This window comes from Solanum stenotomum, chromosome 5 (genome assembly GCF_019186545.1).
Source record: "Solanum stenotomum isolate F172 chromosome 5, ASM1918654v1, whole genome shotgun sequence".
Classification (NCBI taxonomy): Eukaryota; Viridiplantae; Streptophyta; class Magnoliopsida; order Solanales; family Solanaceae; genus Solanum; species Solanum stenotomum.
Window position 1 is genome coordinate 36,015,711 of NC_064286.1, and position 14,764 is coordinate 36,030,474.

Below are 14,764 nucleotides of genomic sequence, written 5' to 3' on the forward strand. Positions count from 1 at the left end.
ATAGCAACATAAGGAGTCACAAAAGATAGACTCACGCCTGGATCTAGCAAAGCAGAAGCATCAAAAGAAAAGAATTTGATCATACCAGGGTCAACATCTAGTGAATTCTCTTTCTCTTGGTAATTGATGATAGAATACCACGGTTTGATCCTCCGTCTGTCCCTGAAGTAGTTCCTCTAGGTGCCGCTCTGTTTGGCGGAGAAACTGAAGAAAACTAGGCTTTATTGCCCCCATTACCACACTCTCTCATGAAGTGATTATTTTGACCATACTTGAAAAAACCAGTGAGCCATCACGACACACTCTTGAGTGGGTCCTACCACACTTAGCACATGCAGGAGTCCAATTACCTCCTTGTGTAACACTACACTGAGACTGTGCTGGTCTAGTTCTGAAATTCTGTGAATTCGGGTTCTTGAACTCACCTTTGTTCCTTGGTGTAGCCGCACTATAAGATGATGGAGCAGGTCCATTTGTCTTATGTTAAAAAGAAGACTGGTTTGTATTACTCTTCTGCTGCCCGCACTCATTTTCTAATTTCTTTGCCTTCTTATTTTGGAACTCTTCTCAATCTCTCAGGTTGTCTTCCTCAACCTGATACCCATGGATCATAAGTCTGGCTACGTCCATGTCTCCTATCAACATAACTACCTTGCCCTCTTTGCTTGACAGACGAGACAACCCAGAAACAAACAAACTCATCCTGCTTTTCATATCATCAACCATCTCGGAGCATAGCGGGAAAGTTGGGTGACCTTGAGGTTGTACTTATGCACACTTATGGATTCCTACTTAAGAGTGAGGAATTCCCTTACCTTTTCCTCTGTTAGCTCAAAGGGAAAGAAACTCCCCTTGAAGGCCTCTTCAAACATTACCCAACTCACAATTGGTGCACCCTCAGCTCTACCCTTTTTCCATTGATCGAACCACACTCTAGAAACACCCTTCAGTTGGTATGAAGTTCGTTCCACTCTCTCAGCATCAGGAGCATGCATAACCTCAACAACTTTCTGCAATTCTTTCACAAAGTTTTTCGGATCCTCAGTGACACTTGAACCGGTGAAGTTTGGAGGATTCATCCTTAAGAACTCACAGACTCTAGATGTATCAGCCACATCCTATCGATCCCCTCTCTTTTGACCATCTTGGTTGGCCACCACTTGACTCAACATCCGGATAGCATCCCACAACTCAACATTAGTACCTCGCCTTGGGGTTGCACGTCTGGTACATTAGGTACCCCTTGATCCTCAACATTTCTCCTAGCAGGACTACCTCAGAAAACTCTTTGTAGAGGCATGATCTAAAAGATACGCGCAAACAAGAGTTAGAAAGAAACCTTATAGAGATGAACTCTATCACACAAAAAGAGTATAAAATAAGTGAGATAGTTCCTAAATGTCACAGCCTCCTATATATAGAGAGGCGTGCTTCACACTGATAAATAGAAATCTAAAGACACAACTTTATAGACACCCTAGGACTCTTGAACACTATGCTCCGATACCAAGTTTGTCACTCCCTGAGCCTACATCCTAAATGTGGCTGGCACTCGAAAACCATTGCTAGCCCCAAGTGAACACGTAGCCTGACTCAATTCTCAGTGGAAGACTTACTCAAAAATAAAAGAACTTAAAAAGGTATTCTATAAATCAAATGTCTCAAAATATAAACTCAAAAATGTTTAAAGAAACATTCAACTGGCCAAAAGAGGCAATTCAAGTCTCAACATGAAAAACTGAAAATGAAAAGACTCATGAATTAGTGTCTATCTATCTATGAAACCTCTAATACTATGAGGGATGTTGGGACAAGAACCTCGATCATACTAATAACTGGATTATTGGAAAAATATAAAGAAAGGATCCTCTGGAAGCAAGGAGGCTCACCAATACTCTAGAACTCAACTGGATCAACGAAGCGCTAGATTCTCATCATGGTTACCATGTATCTGCATCATAAAAGATGCAGGCCAAATGGCGTTAGTACATGGAATGTACGAGTATGTGAGGGGAAATCTAAAACATGACATAAGCTTGAACTCGAACTGAAGAGACACTTACCTCGTTTCAACTAAACTCATTTTAATATAACAGTGATAAAGATGCAATACATAGAAAAGCTTTTAAAATAGTAGATAACAATTCAATGTATTGAAAAATAAAATAATATTATGTTTGTATGCAAAAATACAAAATAACTTTGTTTGGGAGATTCTCTAACCGACAGCCATCACTATGAGTTATGTGATGATTCAACGTCTAGCCCACGCTGCCATAACTGTCCTATACATTGCCGAGGTCTAGAACTCCTTAATTAAGTGGATCCACTAGTTTATGCTAAAAATCAATGAAGGCATCATCTAAAAAGTATGATCCTTTTCTACCCACGTTGGCTACATGGTTTATGGGAGTTGTGAGTTTTTAGAACTCTTCCTATATCGGTGGTCAATACTATTCCAAAAATAAAACTTCGGTCATTATGTTTTAAAGAAAAAATTTCCTCTTCCTCAACTCTTAGATTATTACTCAAAAGGTTTTCTCTTAATAGAGATGATACTCAAAACTGCTCATGAACTCTTTTGGAAATTAGTGTTTCCTTCTTTTCTTAAATGTAAAAACATTTCTCTTGGAAATTCATAGTTTCCATATATCATTTTAAAGAAAAAGCTCTACTCTTCCTTAAACTCAATGCTCAAGTCTTAAAACAAATTTAAAAGATTGTAAAAAGACTTTTAAATGACTCGAAGAACTCTCAAGACTTGACTCTTAGCTCTACCTTGAATTTGAATTATGAATTCAAGGTTATGATTCACGTTGTGAATGATTTCTAGATGTTTAAAAATAGTTTAGAGTAGTTAAAATCAATACGGAGTGAAGGGACACTTTAAGATAACTTAGACGGGCTAAACGATGGAAAAAGGGTGAGGGAGGTGACCCTGGTGCACTACTGGCGCGGCGAGCCAGCCCCTAAACTTCAGAGACTCTATTTTGATGCATTGTTTGGCACCACGGCAGACCTGCTGGCGCATCTAGGGCGCGGTGCCCCACCGTTCCCCCAGGTCAATCCGAAAGTTTCTTCTTCTCGTTTTCTGACCTTAATTAATCTAGAATCGATATCTTTTCTCAAATTCTCCTTAGATTCAATTACCCAATACAAGTATATGAGAATATACTAAAAAAACCTCTTAAACTCAATACAATTATCTCAAGAACTAATCAAAACCTCAACAAGCAAGATACGAATAAAACTTCAAGAAAATTCATCAACAACTCAAATCCTTGAACTTTCAAGAACAAAATTACGCTGAAAATAACATGATTGGCATGTGGGTGAATGAACCCAACACTATGAGAACTCACACACTAGTTAGGGATTAATCTTGGTGAAACAACCTTCGATTCACAAGAAAACTTGAAGAACGCCCTGACTTTTCTCCTCTTCTTGAACTTCTCTCAAAACCCTAGCATAAATTAGGATTTGTAAAAATGAACCAAACCAGTTTAAACCCCTAAATATTACCAAAATTCGTTATGAACTTTAGATACTTTATTTTGGCGCATTGTTGGGGCGCCACGCCAGACTTGCTGGCGCATCTTGGCGCGCCGCACCACCCTTTCCCCAGGTCAATTTGACGAATTTTCCTTCTCGTTTTCTGACCCTAATTAATCAATATTCGATATATTTTCTCAAATTCTCCTTAGATTCAATAACCCAATACCAGTATACGAGAATATACTAAGAAAACAACTCTTAAACTTAATACGATTATCTCAAGAACTCATCAAAACCTCAACAATCAAGATACGAACGAAACTTCAAGAAAACTCATCAAGAACTCAAATCCTTCAACTTTCAAGAACGAAATTTCGCTGAAAATAACATGATTGGTATGTGGGTTAAAGAATCCAACACTATGAGAACTCACATACTTCTTAGGGATTAAACCCTTGGCGAAACAACCTTCGATTCATAAGAAAACCTGAAGAACCCCTTAACTTTTCTCCTTTTCTCCTCTTCTTGAACTTCTCCCAAAACCCTAGCGTAAATTAGGATTTGTAAAACCGAACCAAATCAGTTTACACCCTTAAATATTACCAAAATTTGTTTTAAGCTGATTGGGTAAGGAAAAGACCAAAATACCCCTCATATTTTCAGGCAATTTTCTTAAATAGACATCCTGACTTCAAACAGGCATATCTCCCTCATGCAAGCTCGAAGATTAGCAACTTGGCTGCATTGGAAAGAGGATTCCAAGACCATTTATTTGACATCTTATGGGCTACCTGACTCATCCTGTACTGAAAGTTATGATCATTTGAAGTTGACCTAAAACTCATAACCTATGCCTAACTTGCAAAATTTTAGATTTTGCTATTTCCAATTTAGTTCTTTATGTTCTTAGCTCTTTCAAATATCGAGGTGTTAGATAAAGGCAACACTATGTGCTAAGAACAATTCATTAGAAAAAATATGATTTGCAGTTCTTTTTCCAAAGACACACATGATAAATATTAAATTAGTTAAGTTTCAGAAACTATTTTCCTCCTTAGATAAATTATAAGAAGGTTACTTGGTGTAATTTTTAACTGAAATACCACAAATTCTTCTGATACATGTTCACTTTGACCTTGCTAAGCAAAGCATCAAATTCTGGAGAAGTAGTGTATTAATCTTCTACTTCTATGATCTGTTTCCCTCAATCAGTAGAATACAAAAATACCAATAGTATAATATTTTCCTTATGATTGTTGTTCATCCAGTATTTCTAAGATACTTAGAACAAAAACATTGAAGAAATTGATAAGAAACAACAAAGTTCATAGAGTATTTTCAAAACTAGAAAATTAAAACCAGCAGAGAAAATAGAATCAAAAACTATATACAAAATATTTTTCTCAAAGAATAAAATTGAGCCCACTGAATGCACAGTGTCCCCTTACGGAAATTATTCCCCTAAAGTGCCTGAGGTTAATGGAATATACCCTCTCAGGTTAGAACGATCTTACTCACCAGTGTATCGATACCTATAACCACACTCTCAACGAACCACTCAACGGCAGTAAAGTACACTTGAAATACTATATTTAGTAGTAGTAGTAGTAGAAGTAGAAGAAGACCAGAAAATTGGTTGTTTTAAATGAGAGGAAATCCCTCTATTTATTGACAACAAAGGGTAGTGTGAACAAATGTTTATTGTGCCTTATCGGAAAGGTCACGGCCCTTTGGAAAGGTCACAACATTTCATAAAAGTCACAACTTTTCATAAAATTCACAACTTTGCATAAAAGTCACAACTCTTCATAAAATTCGCAACTCTTCATTTTTCATTCACACCTTTTAAAACCCAATAACAAATTGTTCTTGCATGTGTCAAGGTGTTTGCATTAAATATTTGTCTTTATACAGAGTAACTCTCATAAAATTTCTCAAACATTTTTTTCATCATCATCAAATAGATTGCAGCTAAAACTGAACCTACAAAGACAAATGCCTATTTTTAACCTTGGTCATATACCACTAGTTAGCACTGAAATAATAAAGTGTCATGCAAAATCTAAAAAAAAAAACTTTGAAGATGCTTTGTAAAAGACTAACGAAAAATATACCAAAAAAGACACAAATATTTAATGTAGTTTGGTCAATCGATCTAAGCCACAAGAGGAGATAAACATTCCACTATATAAAAAAGAATACAAAAGATCCAGAGAAATAACCTTACAAATTCACTTGGAATAAATAGAGGTCCGCACAAGTGATAACGTAATATTTATATCTCACAAATTTTTCACCTAAGCAAGTTGTGGATGCGACCTATTAAAAGAATGAATCTTAATCTGTAGTCATAAACTTTTCCTACAATACAAAGTACTAGCCAAATATGATAACTTTATGTTTTTTTAGATAAAGGAAATCCAATTACGATAAGAAAATTTGGGCAAAAACTCAACATTTAGAGTAGGGACAATGTCATGATATACGCTCTCAACTTTGCAATTGAGAGCTGATATACCCTTTCTAAAAGGGGCTCCCATATACCCCTATTGTTACAAAAGTGGCTCTTGTATACCTCTATCATCGTAAAAGTGTCGTACATAAACCCTTTTCATCTAATGGAAGTGAAAAAGATAATTTTGATTCTTTATCACACATAAAAAATTTTCACTCCTGTTAGATGAAAAGGGTAAAATTGCGTTATTTATGTAACAATAGGGGTACAAATGAATCACTTTTTTAGTGAGGGATATATCAACTTAAATGGCAAAATTAGGGTGTATATAAGACCCCCAGATTCTTTTAAAATTTTGATAAACTAGTTCTAAATTGACATTTTATATTAAACTAATTCGCTAATCATCATTCCTTTGATTATCATGTGGCAAAAGAACCACATATTTCTATGACAAATTTAATTAATTTTCTAGTAATCTAATACAATTTATATAAGTAATTAACTTTTACTGTATTTCATTTTACTTCTTTCCGTAATTATTTTCCTAAAATGAAAGGTTTAATTTTAAGGATTGAACTCATTTAGGTAAATAAATAACAACTACATAAATTAATCTGATTCCAAATAAAATTTGGAATAAGACTTAATATATTTCCAAATGAACTAGGAAATATGGTTGTCATCTCTATGTATATTTATTGTCATTAAATCTGATTCCAACACATGAAATTAGGAATGCAACTAATTAGTATCCCAATGAACTAGGAAATATGGTAGTCCACCTCTATGTATATGTCATATTGTCAATATATTTGTTTTCCAAAAGAAAAATAGGAATGCAATTTATTATTTTTCCAAACTAATTTAGGAACGCAATTTATTATTTTTTCAAAATAATTAAGGAATATATTTTATTATTTTTCCAAATGAGCTATGAGACATGGTAGGTCATCTTTATTTATAGATCAATGTCACTTAAACTTATTATACATTGTTCTTGCTGCTTGTGTTCCTTGCAAGAACTCAAAAAAATTCTCAACGTTGTTTTTAACTAATTTGTTCTGTAAAAAAGTGTTATAGAACAATGAGTAACTCACAAACTCATTCTTGATCTGGTGTTTCTATAATTAACATGATTGATCATGATTCAATAAATATGCTCTTGAGGGCAATTCATGTAGAAGAAGATCTATGAAGAATTCAAGATACAAAAGTCAGAAGAAACTTGAGCAATACAGTTGGGAAATGCCTGAATTCTTTTTGGTAAGCCAGTTAAGTGCTCATGGAGAAGCAAACCTACTCCACCAGGAAGCATCTCCAACCCTCTACCACTTCCTGCTATTGCACAAATCCCCAGTATTTCAGCCATTGATCTTGCAATGTACGAGAGGCAACTTGCTTTGGCTAAGATGGTTGTGTGGAAGCAATGCTTGCTTAGCCACCAAAGATGATTATGATAAAAACAATCTTATTCTCCATACAAACTTTCTGGGCTTAAGTGTTTGTGCTACCAAAGAAGATTGTCAAGCTCATTGACTCCATATGTAGAATCCTCTGATGGATAGGAAAGGAAGAAGTATCGAAGAAAGCACTCCTTTCCTGGGATACCATATGCAAACCTCAGTCAGCAGTGGGGTGAAATTCAGGGCCGTCTAAACCCCTAGGCCATTAAAGCCATCACTTGGGTCCCCATATTTTCGGGGGTCCTCCTTTTTTAAAAAAATATTTATGCATAAATGTTATTTTTAATTTTTTTTAATATGTACTATGAATGCTATGATTTATACTAAGGAAACTGCATATGAGTTGAATATAGAACCTGAATTTCTTAAGAAACAATTTGATGAAAATATTGATAACGAAATCACAAAGTCCCTTGAAATTTTAATTGATATATATTTCAAAATAGATTTGAACCAATTGTAGAATATGAAAATATTTTTGGTTTCTTATTTAGTGGTAAATTAAGATCACTAGATAATGAGAATTTAAAAAAAAACATTGTCTTAACCTTGAGCTTTCTTTAACACATAATAGTTATTCTGATATTAATGGTTTATATTTATTTTTTGAATTAAAAGTATTGAGAGATATAATACAAGTAGAAGATAATGATCTAATAAAAATAATCAATCAAATAAACACATATTGCTTATAGAATAATGTTAATTGTCCATGTAACGGTTGGCTTAGCTGAATGAAGTTTTTCAATACTAAAGTTGATGAACTCTTATTTAAGATCAACAATATCTTAAGAGAGATTGCATGGATTAGCAATATTATCAATTGAAAATAAATTACTAAAACAAATCGATTATGAATTAGTAACTAATGACTTCACATCTAAAAAGCTAGAAAAGTGGATTTTAAATAAAAATATTGCTTATAGAATAATGTTAACCGTCCATGTAACAGTTGGCTTAGCTGAATGAAGTTTTTTAAAACGAAAGTTGATTAACTCTTATTTAAGATCAACAATATCTTAAGAGAGATTTCATGGATTAGCAATATTATCAATTGAAAATAAATTACTAAAACAAATCGATTATGAATTAGTAACTAATGACTTCACATCTAAAAAGCTAGAAAAGTGGATTTTAAATAAAAATATATATGATGACAAAAATTAAATATTAGGGCCCCTATCTCAAGTTTTGCTTCAGGCTACCAATCTTGTTGAGTCGGCCCTGGTTAAATTTTACTAACATTACTGTGTGGAACAAAGCTGCTATTTGTAAGGTTCTGTGGAATCTGTTTAATAATCAAGATGAAGTATGGGTGAAGTGGGTACAAGCAAAGCAAGCGCCCTCGGTGGTACAAAAGATGTTGAAGGCTAGGAATCATGTTGAAGAAGTTGGATAGAAGTTGGATATACAATGGAGGAGTTCACACAACTAGACAAATTCCACATAAGAAAGATGTAGCATGTGATGTGAACGACCTTCGATAAGGTGGATTGGAGAAGGTTGATATTGTTATCTCCTATATTCAGGTTAGTCAAAAATACAGAAACAGAAAAAAGATGAAATTGACATAATGATTTTAATCCGAGTCCACAGAAACCACTGTGTTTCCTTAAGAAATTTAATCCCCTCACTGTACCCGAGGTTGCAGATTAATTCTGCCCAAGATAAAACAAATTAACATGTTAAAGAAGTAGCGGTACCTCAAACTTCAATAACTTCAGCGAACGGAAGAAAAGCAACAAGAGCATACACAGACTCAGTCGATCGACAATTATATTTATGTAAGAAAATGTATGCAGAGAGGAAAAATTTCAGTGTTTGAAAAAATGAGAAAGACCTCTTATTTATAGCCATTTGCAGCAAGGAACGCGTCTGTTCAGAAAATGTTTTCAGACCCGTTTTTTCCAGAAGATTGTGTCCTTTGGGAAAAGTAACGACTTTTCGGAAGGATTACCGTTTGGGAAAAGTAACGACTTTTTGGGAGGATTACCGTTACACGTGAATTTCAAAGACCAAATTTGCTTGATCCTTCTTCTTGTCCTTCTTGGGATCCCTACATTCAGTAGCCTTATGACCACGTTTACCACAATTGAAGCAGCTTCCATTGAATTTCTTCTTAGGAGGATTGCTCTTTGGACCAGATGCTTTCTTTCTTTTCTTTGATTCTGTGGGATCTTTTTCAACAATATTTACTCCAGATATTGCTGAATTACCACGCGATCTCTTTTATGTGGCCTTGTTATCCTCTTCGATTCTCAGCCTTACCATGAGATCTTCAACAGTCATCTCCTTGCGTTTATGTTTCAAGTAGTTTTTGAAGTCCTTCCACAATGGAGGTAACTTCTCAATAATTGCAGCCACTTGAAACACATCATTCACAACCAATCCTACATTAAAGATTATGTGAGTATTAAGAATAAACTTAATATTTCCAACATAGGTATTAAATAAATTTATACCTTCAGCAAGGAGATCATGGATTATGACCTGCAATTCTTGAACTTGGGTGACGACGGTCTTACTGTCTATCATCTTATAGTCCAGAAACTTTGCAACAATAAACTTCTTCATTCTGGCATCCTCTGTTTTGTACTTCTTTTCTAAAGCATCCCAGAGTTCTTTTGAGGATTTCACATTACTGTACACTATGTATAGATCATCCTGCAGGCCACTCAAAATATATCTTTTACACAAAAAATCAGAATGTGTCCATGCTTCTGTTACCAATCATCGTTCTTCAGGCGGAGTTTCATCCGACATAGCAGGAACGTTCTCATTAATGAACCTCTGGACACTCAACGTAGTCAGAAAAAAGAACATCTTTTGCTGCCATCTCTTGAAGTCGACTCCAGAAAACTTTGCAGGTTTCTCAGCCGGTGCTAGGGCAGCATTTGAACGATTGTGTGCAACCGATGTTGTTGTAGCACTTACTGTTCCAGCATTTACTTGACTTGAATTAGTCATTTTTCTGTCACAAATGGCAGACAATTTAGTATGTAAAATACTACCAGTAAAGAATAAATCCTTACACAGAATGTTTCTGATTTAACGATAAAGTTTTTATGTTCTTTTAATCGTTAACCGAATGAATTTTAAAAATTCAAACAGAGTAGAAAACCATAAAGGTTTTAATCTCCAGAAACCTCAAATACAGAAACTATTTAAATTTCTTAAGATTGTTATCTCCTGTATTCAGGTTAGTCAAAAATACAGAAACAACAAAAAGATGAAATTGACAGAATGATTTTTAATCCGAGTCCACAGAAACCACTGTGTTTCCTTAAGAAATTTAAACCCTTCACTGTACCCGAGGTTGCAGATTAATTCCTCCCAAGATAAAATGAATTAACCTGTTAAAGAAGTAGCGGTACCTCAAACTTCAATAACTTCAGCGAACGCAAGAACAGCAACAAGAGCACACACAGACTCAGTCGATCGACAATTTTATTTATGTAAGAAAATATATGCAGAGAGGAAAAATTTCAGTGTTTGAAAAAGCAAAAAAGACCTCTTATTTATAGCCATTTGCAGCAAGGAATGCGTCTGTTCAGACCCATTTTTTCCAGAACATTGTGTCCTTTGGGAAAAGTAACGACTTTTCGGAAGGATTACCGTTTGGGAAAAGTAACGAATTTTTGGAAGGATTACCGTTACACGTGAATTTCAAATAATTTCAGTTACACCAAATTAATTATGTTATTTAATTAACATTCTGAATTAATTTATAAGAAAAAGGAAATGATTTAACAAGATTGATTAAATAAATTTTGTCCAAAAATATTATCAATCAATCACATCATTTGCCAAATCCAAATCCAAATTCGAAGCCGAAGCCGAAGCCGAGGCCGAGGCCGAGTGAGCGACGATGACGGCGCGAGGGGGTACCTTCTTCTTAACCCTTTAAGAACTAAAGGAAGTGTTTCCTAATATAAGGATAACAATTTCCTTTCTTTTACCGATATGGTAAAAATGACCTTTCATTTGCAATTTTGCAATGATGACTTTTCATTTTCCCTCCAAAATTGGTTCCCCCACTTTCATTGGTTCTTCCACTTTCCATTTTCTTTTTTTATTTCCCATTCACACCTTGCTAAACTCAACAATCCCCCACATGCATAGGGAATGGCTATTGTTAAAACATATGCATGAAAAACTTGTGTGTCTCATAAGTAAGGGTTAATCGCATCTGGATAAGTAGGTTTCCCTTTAAACTTTCCGTAGTAAACATATATCGGATATACTCGGTCAATCGGTAGATTTGATATCTTTGAACCGTCGAGCTTTAGTGTATACCTAGACAACATAAGTCACACAATCAACCCTTGAACTGTTTTTGGTTCTCATTGTTTTGTTCATTTCAGCCATGAACTCATCTCGGTTAATAAGTGCTTAGAGAACTGGCCTTACCAGATTCTCCTTGAAGCGGCTTACACTTCACACTTACATAGGTGGTTTCTAATTGTGTTATCCCGTAGATACACTATTTGATATATCCTGTATCAAACTTAGAAACCATTAAAAAGTCCTTATGCCTTTATCCTGGTTACTGAACATTGTCTCATCATGAGAATGGACTATCAAATATGTTTTGACAATGTTGAACCGTCATCTATGACTTTGTTTGATCTCCATGAACCTAGATCTTAGGATCTCTAGTATTCTAGGTAGAGTTACCACCACGATGACTTGTTCTTGGCCATAGTCCCATTCCCATCGATGATCTTTCAACTCCCTCTCTAGTTAGGCCTTTAGTAAGTGGATCCGACACATTATCCTTTGACTTTACATAGTCAATTGTGATAATTCTACTAGAGAGTAGTTGTCTAACAGAGTTATGTCTTCGTCTTATGTGACGAGACTTCCCGTTATACATAACGCTTCCAGCCCTTCCTATTGCAGCTTGACTATCGCAGTGTATGCATATAGGGGCCATTGGTTTGGGCCAAAACGGAATATCTTCTAAGAAATTCCGGAGCCATTCAGCTTCTTCACCTGCCTTGTCTAATGAGATGAATTCTGACTCCATTGTTGAGCGAGTTATACATGTTTGTTTGGATGATTTCCAAGAAATTGCTCCTCCACCAATAGTGAAAACATATTCACTTGTAGATTTCATTTCAGTTGACCCAGTAATCCAATTTGCATCACTATATCCTTCAAGAACTGCTGGATATTTGTTGTAATGCAAAACATAGTTTTGAGTATCTTATAAGTACCCCAAAACTCTCTTCATTGCCAACCAATGATTTTGATTGGGATTACTTGTGTATCGACTCAGTTTACTTATAGCGCAGGCTATGTCTGGTCGTGTACAATTCATGACATACATCAAACTTTCCAATACTCTGGCGTAATCCAATTGAGACTGACTTTCACCTTTATTCTTAGCAAGATTAAGGTTCACATCAATTGGGGTCTTTGCCTTTTTGAAATTCAAATACTTGAACTTTTCAAGTACCTTTTGAATATAATGAGATTGAGACAATGCTAGACCGTTAGGAGTTTTGTAAATCTTTATTCCCAATATCAAATCGGCTACTCCTAGATCTTTCATATCAAACTTACTAGCAAGCATACGCTTAGTAGCTTTTGTATTAGCAATGTCCTTGCTCATTATCAGCATGTCATCCACATATAGGCATACAATGAGTTCCTGACCCGTAGTGTCTTTAATGTAAACACATTTATCACACTCATTTATCTTAAATCCATTTGACAACATGGTTTGATCAAACTTTGCATGCCATTGTCTCGGTGCTTGTTTTAGTCCATAAAGTGACTTAACAAGTTTGCATACTTTCTTTTCTTTGCCGGGAACTACGAAACCCTCAGGCTGTTCCATGTAGATTTCTTCCTCCAACTCTCCATTTAAGAATGCGATTTTCACATCCATTTGATGAATTTCAAGACCGTACACTGCAACTAGGGCAATTAACATCCGAATTGATGTAATCCTAATCACTGGCGAGTATGTGTCAAAATAATCAAGACCTTCTTTCTATATAAAGCCTTTGACAACAAGTCTTGCTTTATATTTGTCAATAGTTCCTTCATCTTTCATCTTCTTTGTGAAGATCCATTTAGAACCCAAAGGTTTGTTCCCTAGAGGAAGATTAACCAACTCCCAGGTATGATTGCTTAAGATTGATTCAATCTCACAATTGACAGCCTTCTTCCAAGAGGTTGAGTTGCTAGACAACATCGCTTCCTTGAATGTTTGAGGCTCACTTTCAAGAAGGAATGTTACAAAATCAGATCCAAATGAAGTAGCTGTCCTTTGACGTTTACTGCGCCTTGGACTATCTTCATTGGTTTCATTCTCTTTTGGTTCTTCTCGAGGTCGTTTAGACCCTCCACTAGATGACTCAAGTCTAGTTTTATACGGATAGATATGTTCAAAAAATTCATCATTATCTGATTCCATTACCGTATTATCATGAATATCCGGATGTTCGGACTTATGAACCAAAAATCGACATGCCTTACTATTTGTGGCATATCCAATGAATACACAATCCACAGTCTTAGACCGTATTTTGACCCTCTTAGGTATAGGAACCTGGACTTTGGCAAGACACCCCCACACTTTGAAATATTTCAAGTTGGGTTTTCTACCTTTCCATTTCTCATATGGAATAACATGTATCTTCGTATGAGGCACTCTATTGAGTATTCGATTTGCTATAAGGATAGCCTCCCCCCAAAAATTTTGTGGTAAACCTGAACTTATAAGTAAGGCATTCATCATTTCCTTTAAAGTTCAGTTTTTTCTTTCTACAATTCCATTAGATTGTGGAGAGTAAGGAGCAGTAGTTTGATGAATTATTCCATTTTCCAAACATATTTCTGCAAATGGAGATTCATATTCTCCACCTCTATCACTTCTGATCATTTTGATAGAAGGAAAGAAAGAAAGAACTATCTGACTTCGCTGTCTTTCTATGAGCTCCTAGGAAAGAGATCCTACTCCCAAAGAAAGGAAGCTTAAGAATAGTCATTAAGAGAGGTGACCCTCTTTTGCTTTTTCAAGCTATGAATGTAGAGATCAGGTTGAAGAGTGAAAGGGACGAAGTGGTATGAAGTTGCTTGAACCTAGCGCTCGGGAGGTTGTGCTCGACCGAAAGGGTAAGGGCAAGAATACTTGGCTGGACGTAGTTCAGGATCGATGTAATTGAGACAACTAAGTAGAGGATGGGAAGATGTGAGGCTGGCCAAAGGTGGTTCTATATAGCTCTTACGCTTTTACAACTCGTACTATTTTATTTGAAAGTGAAATCATTTTTTTTTGGCATCATCCGGGATTATCAGTCCCGGTTGGAAAGTCTTCCAACTTTCCAATTAGGAT

At 35.5% G+C, this 14,764-nt stretch overlaps 1 protein-coding gene across 1 annotated transcript; it reads right to left on the reverse strand.

Annotated features, from left to right (window-relative positions):
• Window positions 1-9,645: 9,645 nt before the first annotated feature.
• On the reverse strand, window positions 9,646-10,383 carry LOC125863892 (uncharacterized). The gene is made up of 3 exons (XM_049543864.1): window positions 10,189-10,383; window positions 9,879-10,080; window positions 9,646-9,806 (listed from the first exon to the last, which is right to left on the reverse strand). The coding sequence occupies exons 1-3, from the start codon at window positions 10,381-10,383 to the stop codon at window positions 9,646-9,648; spliced, it is 558 nt and encodes a 185-aa protein (XP_049399821.1).
• Between the last annotated feature and the right edge of the window lie 4,381 nt (window positions 10,384-14,764).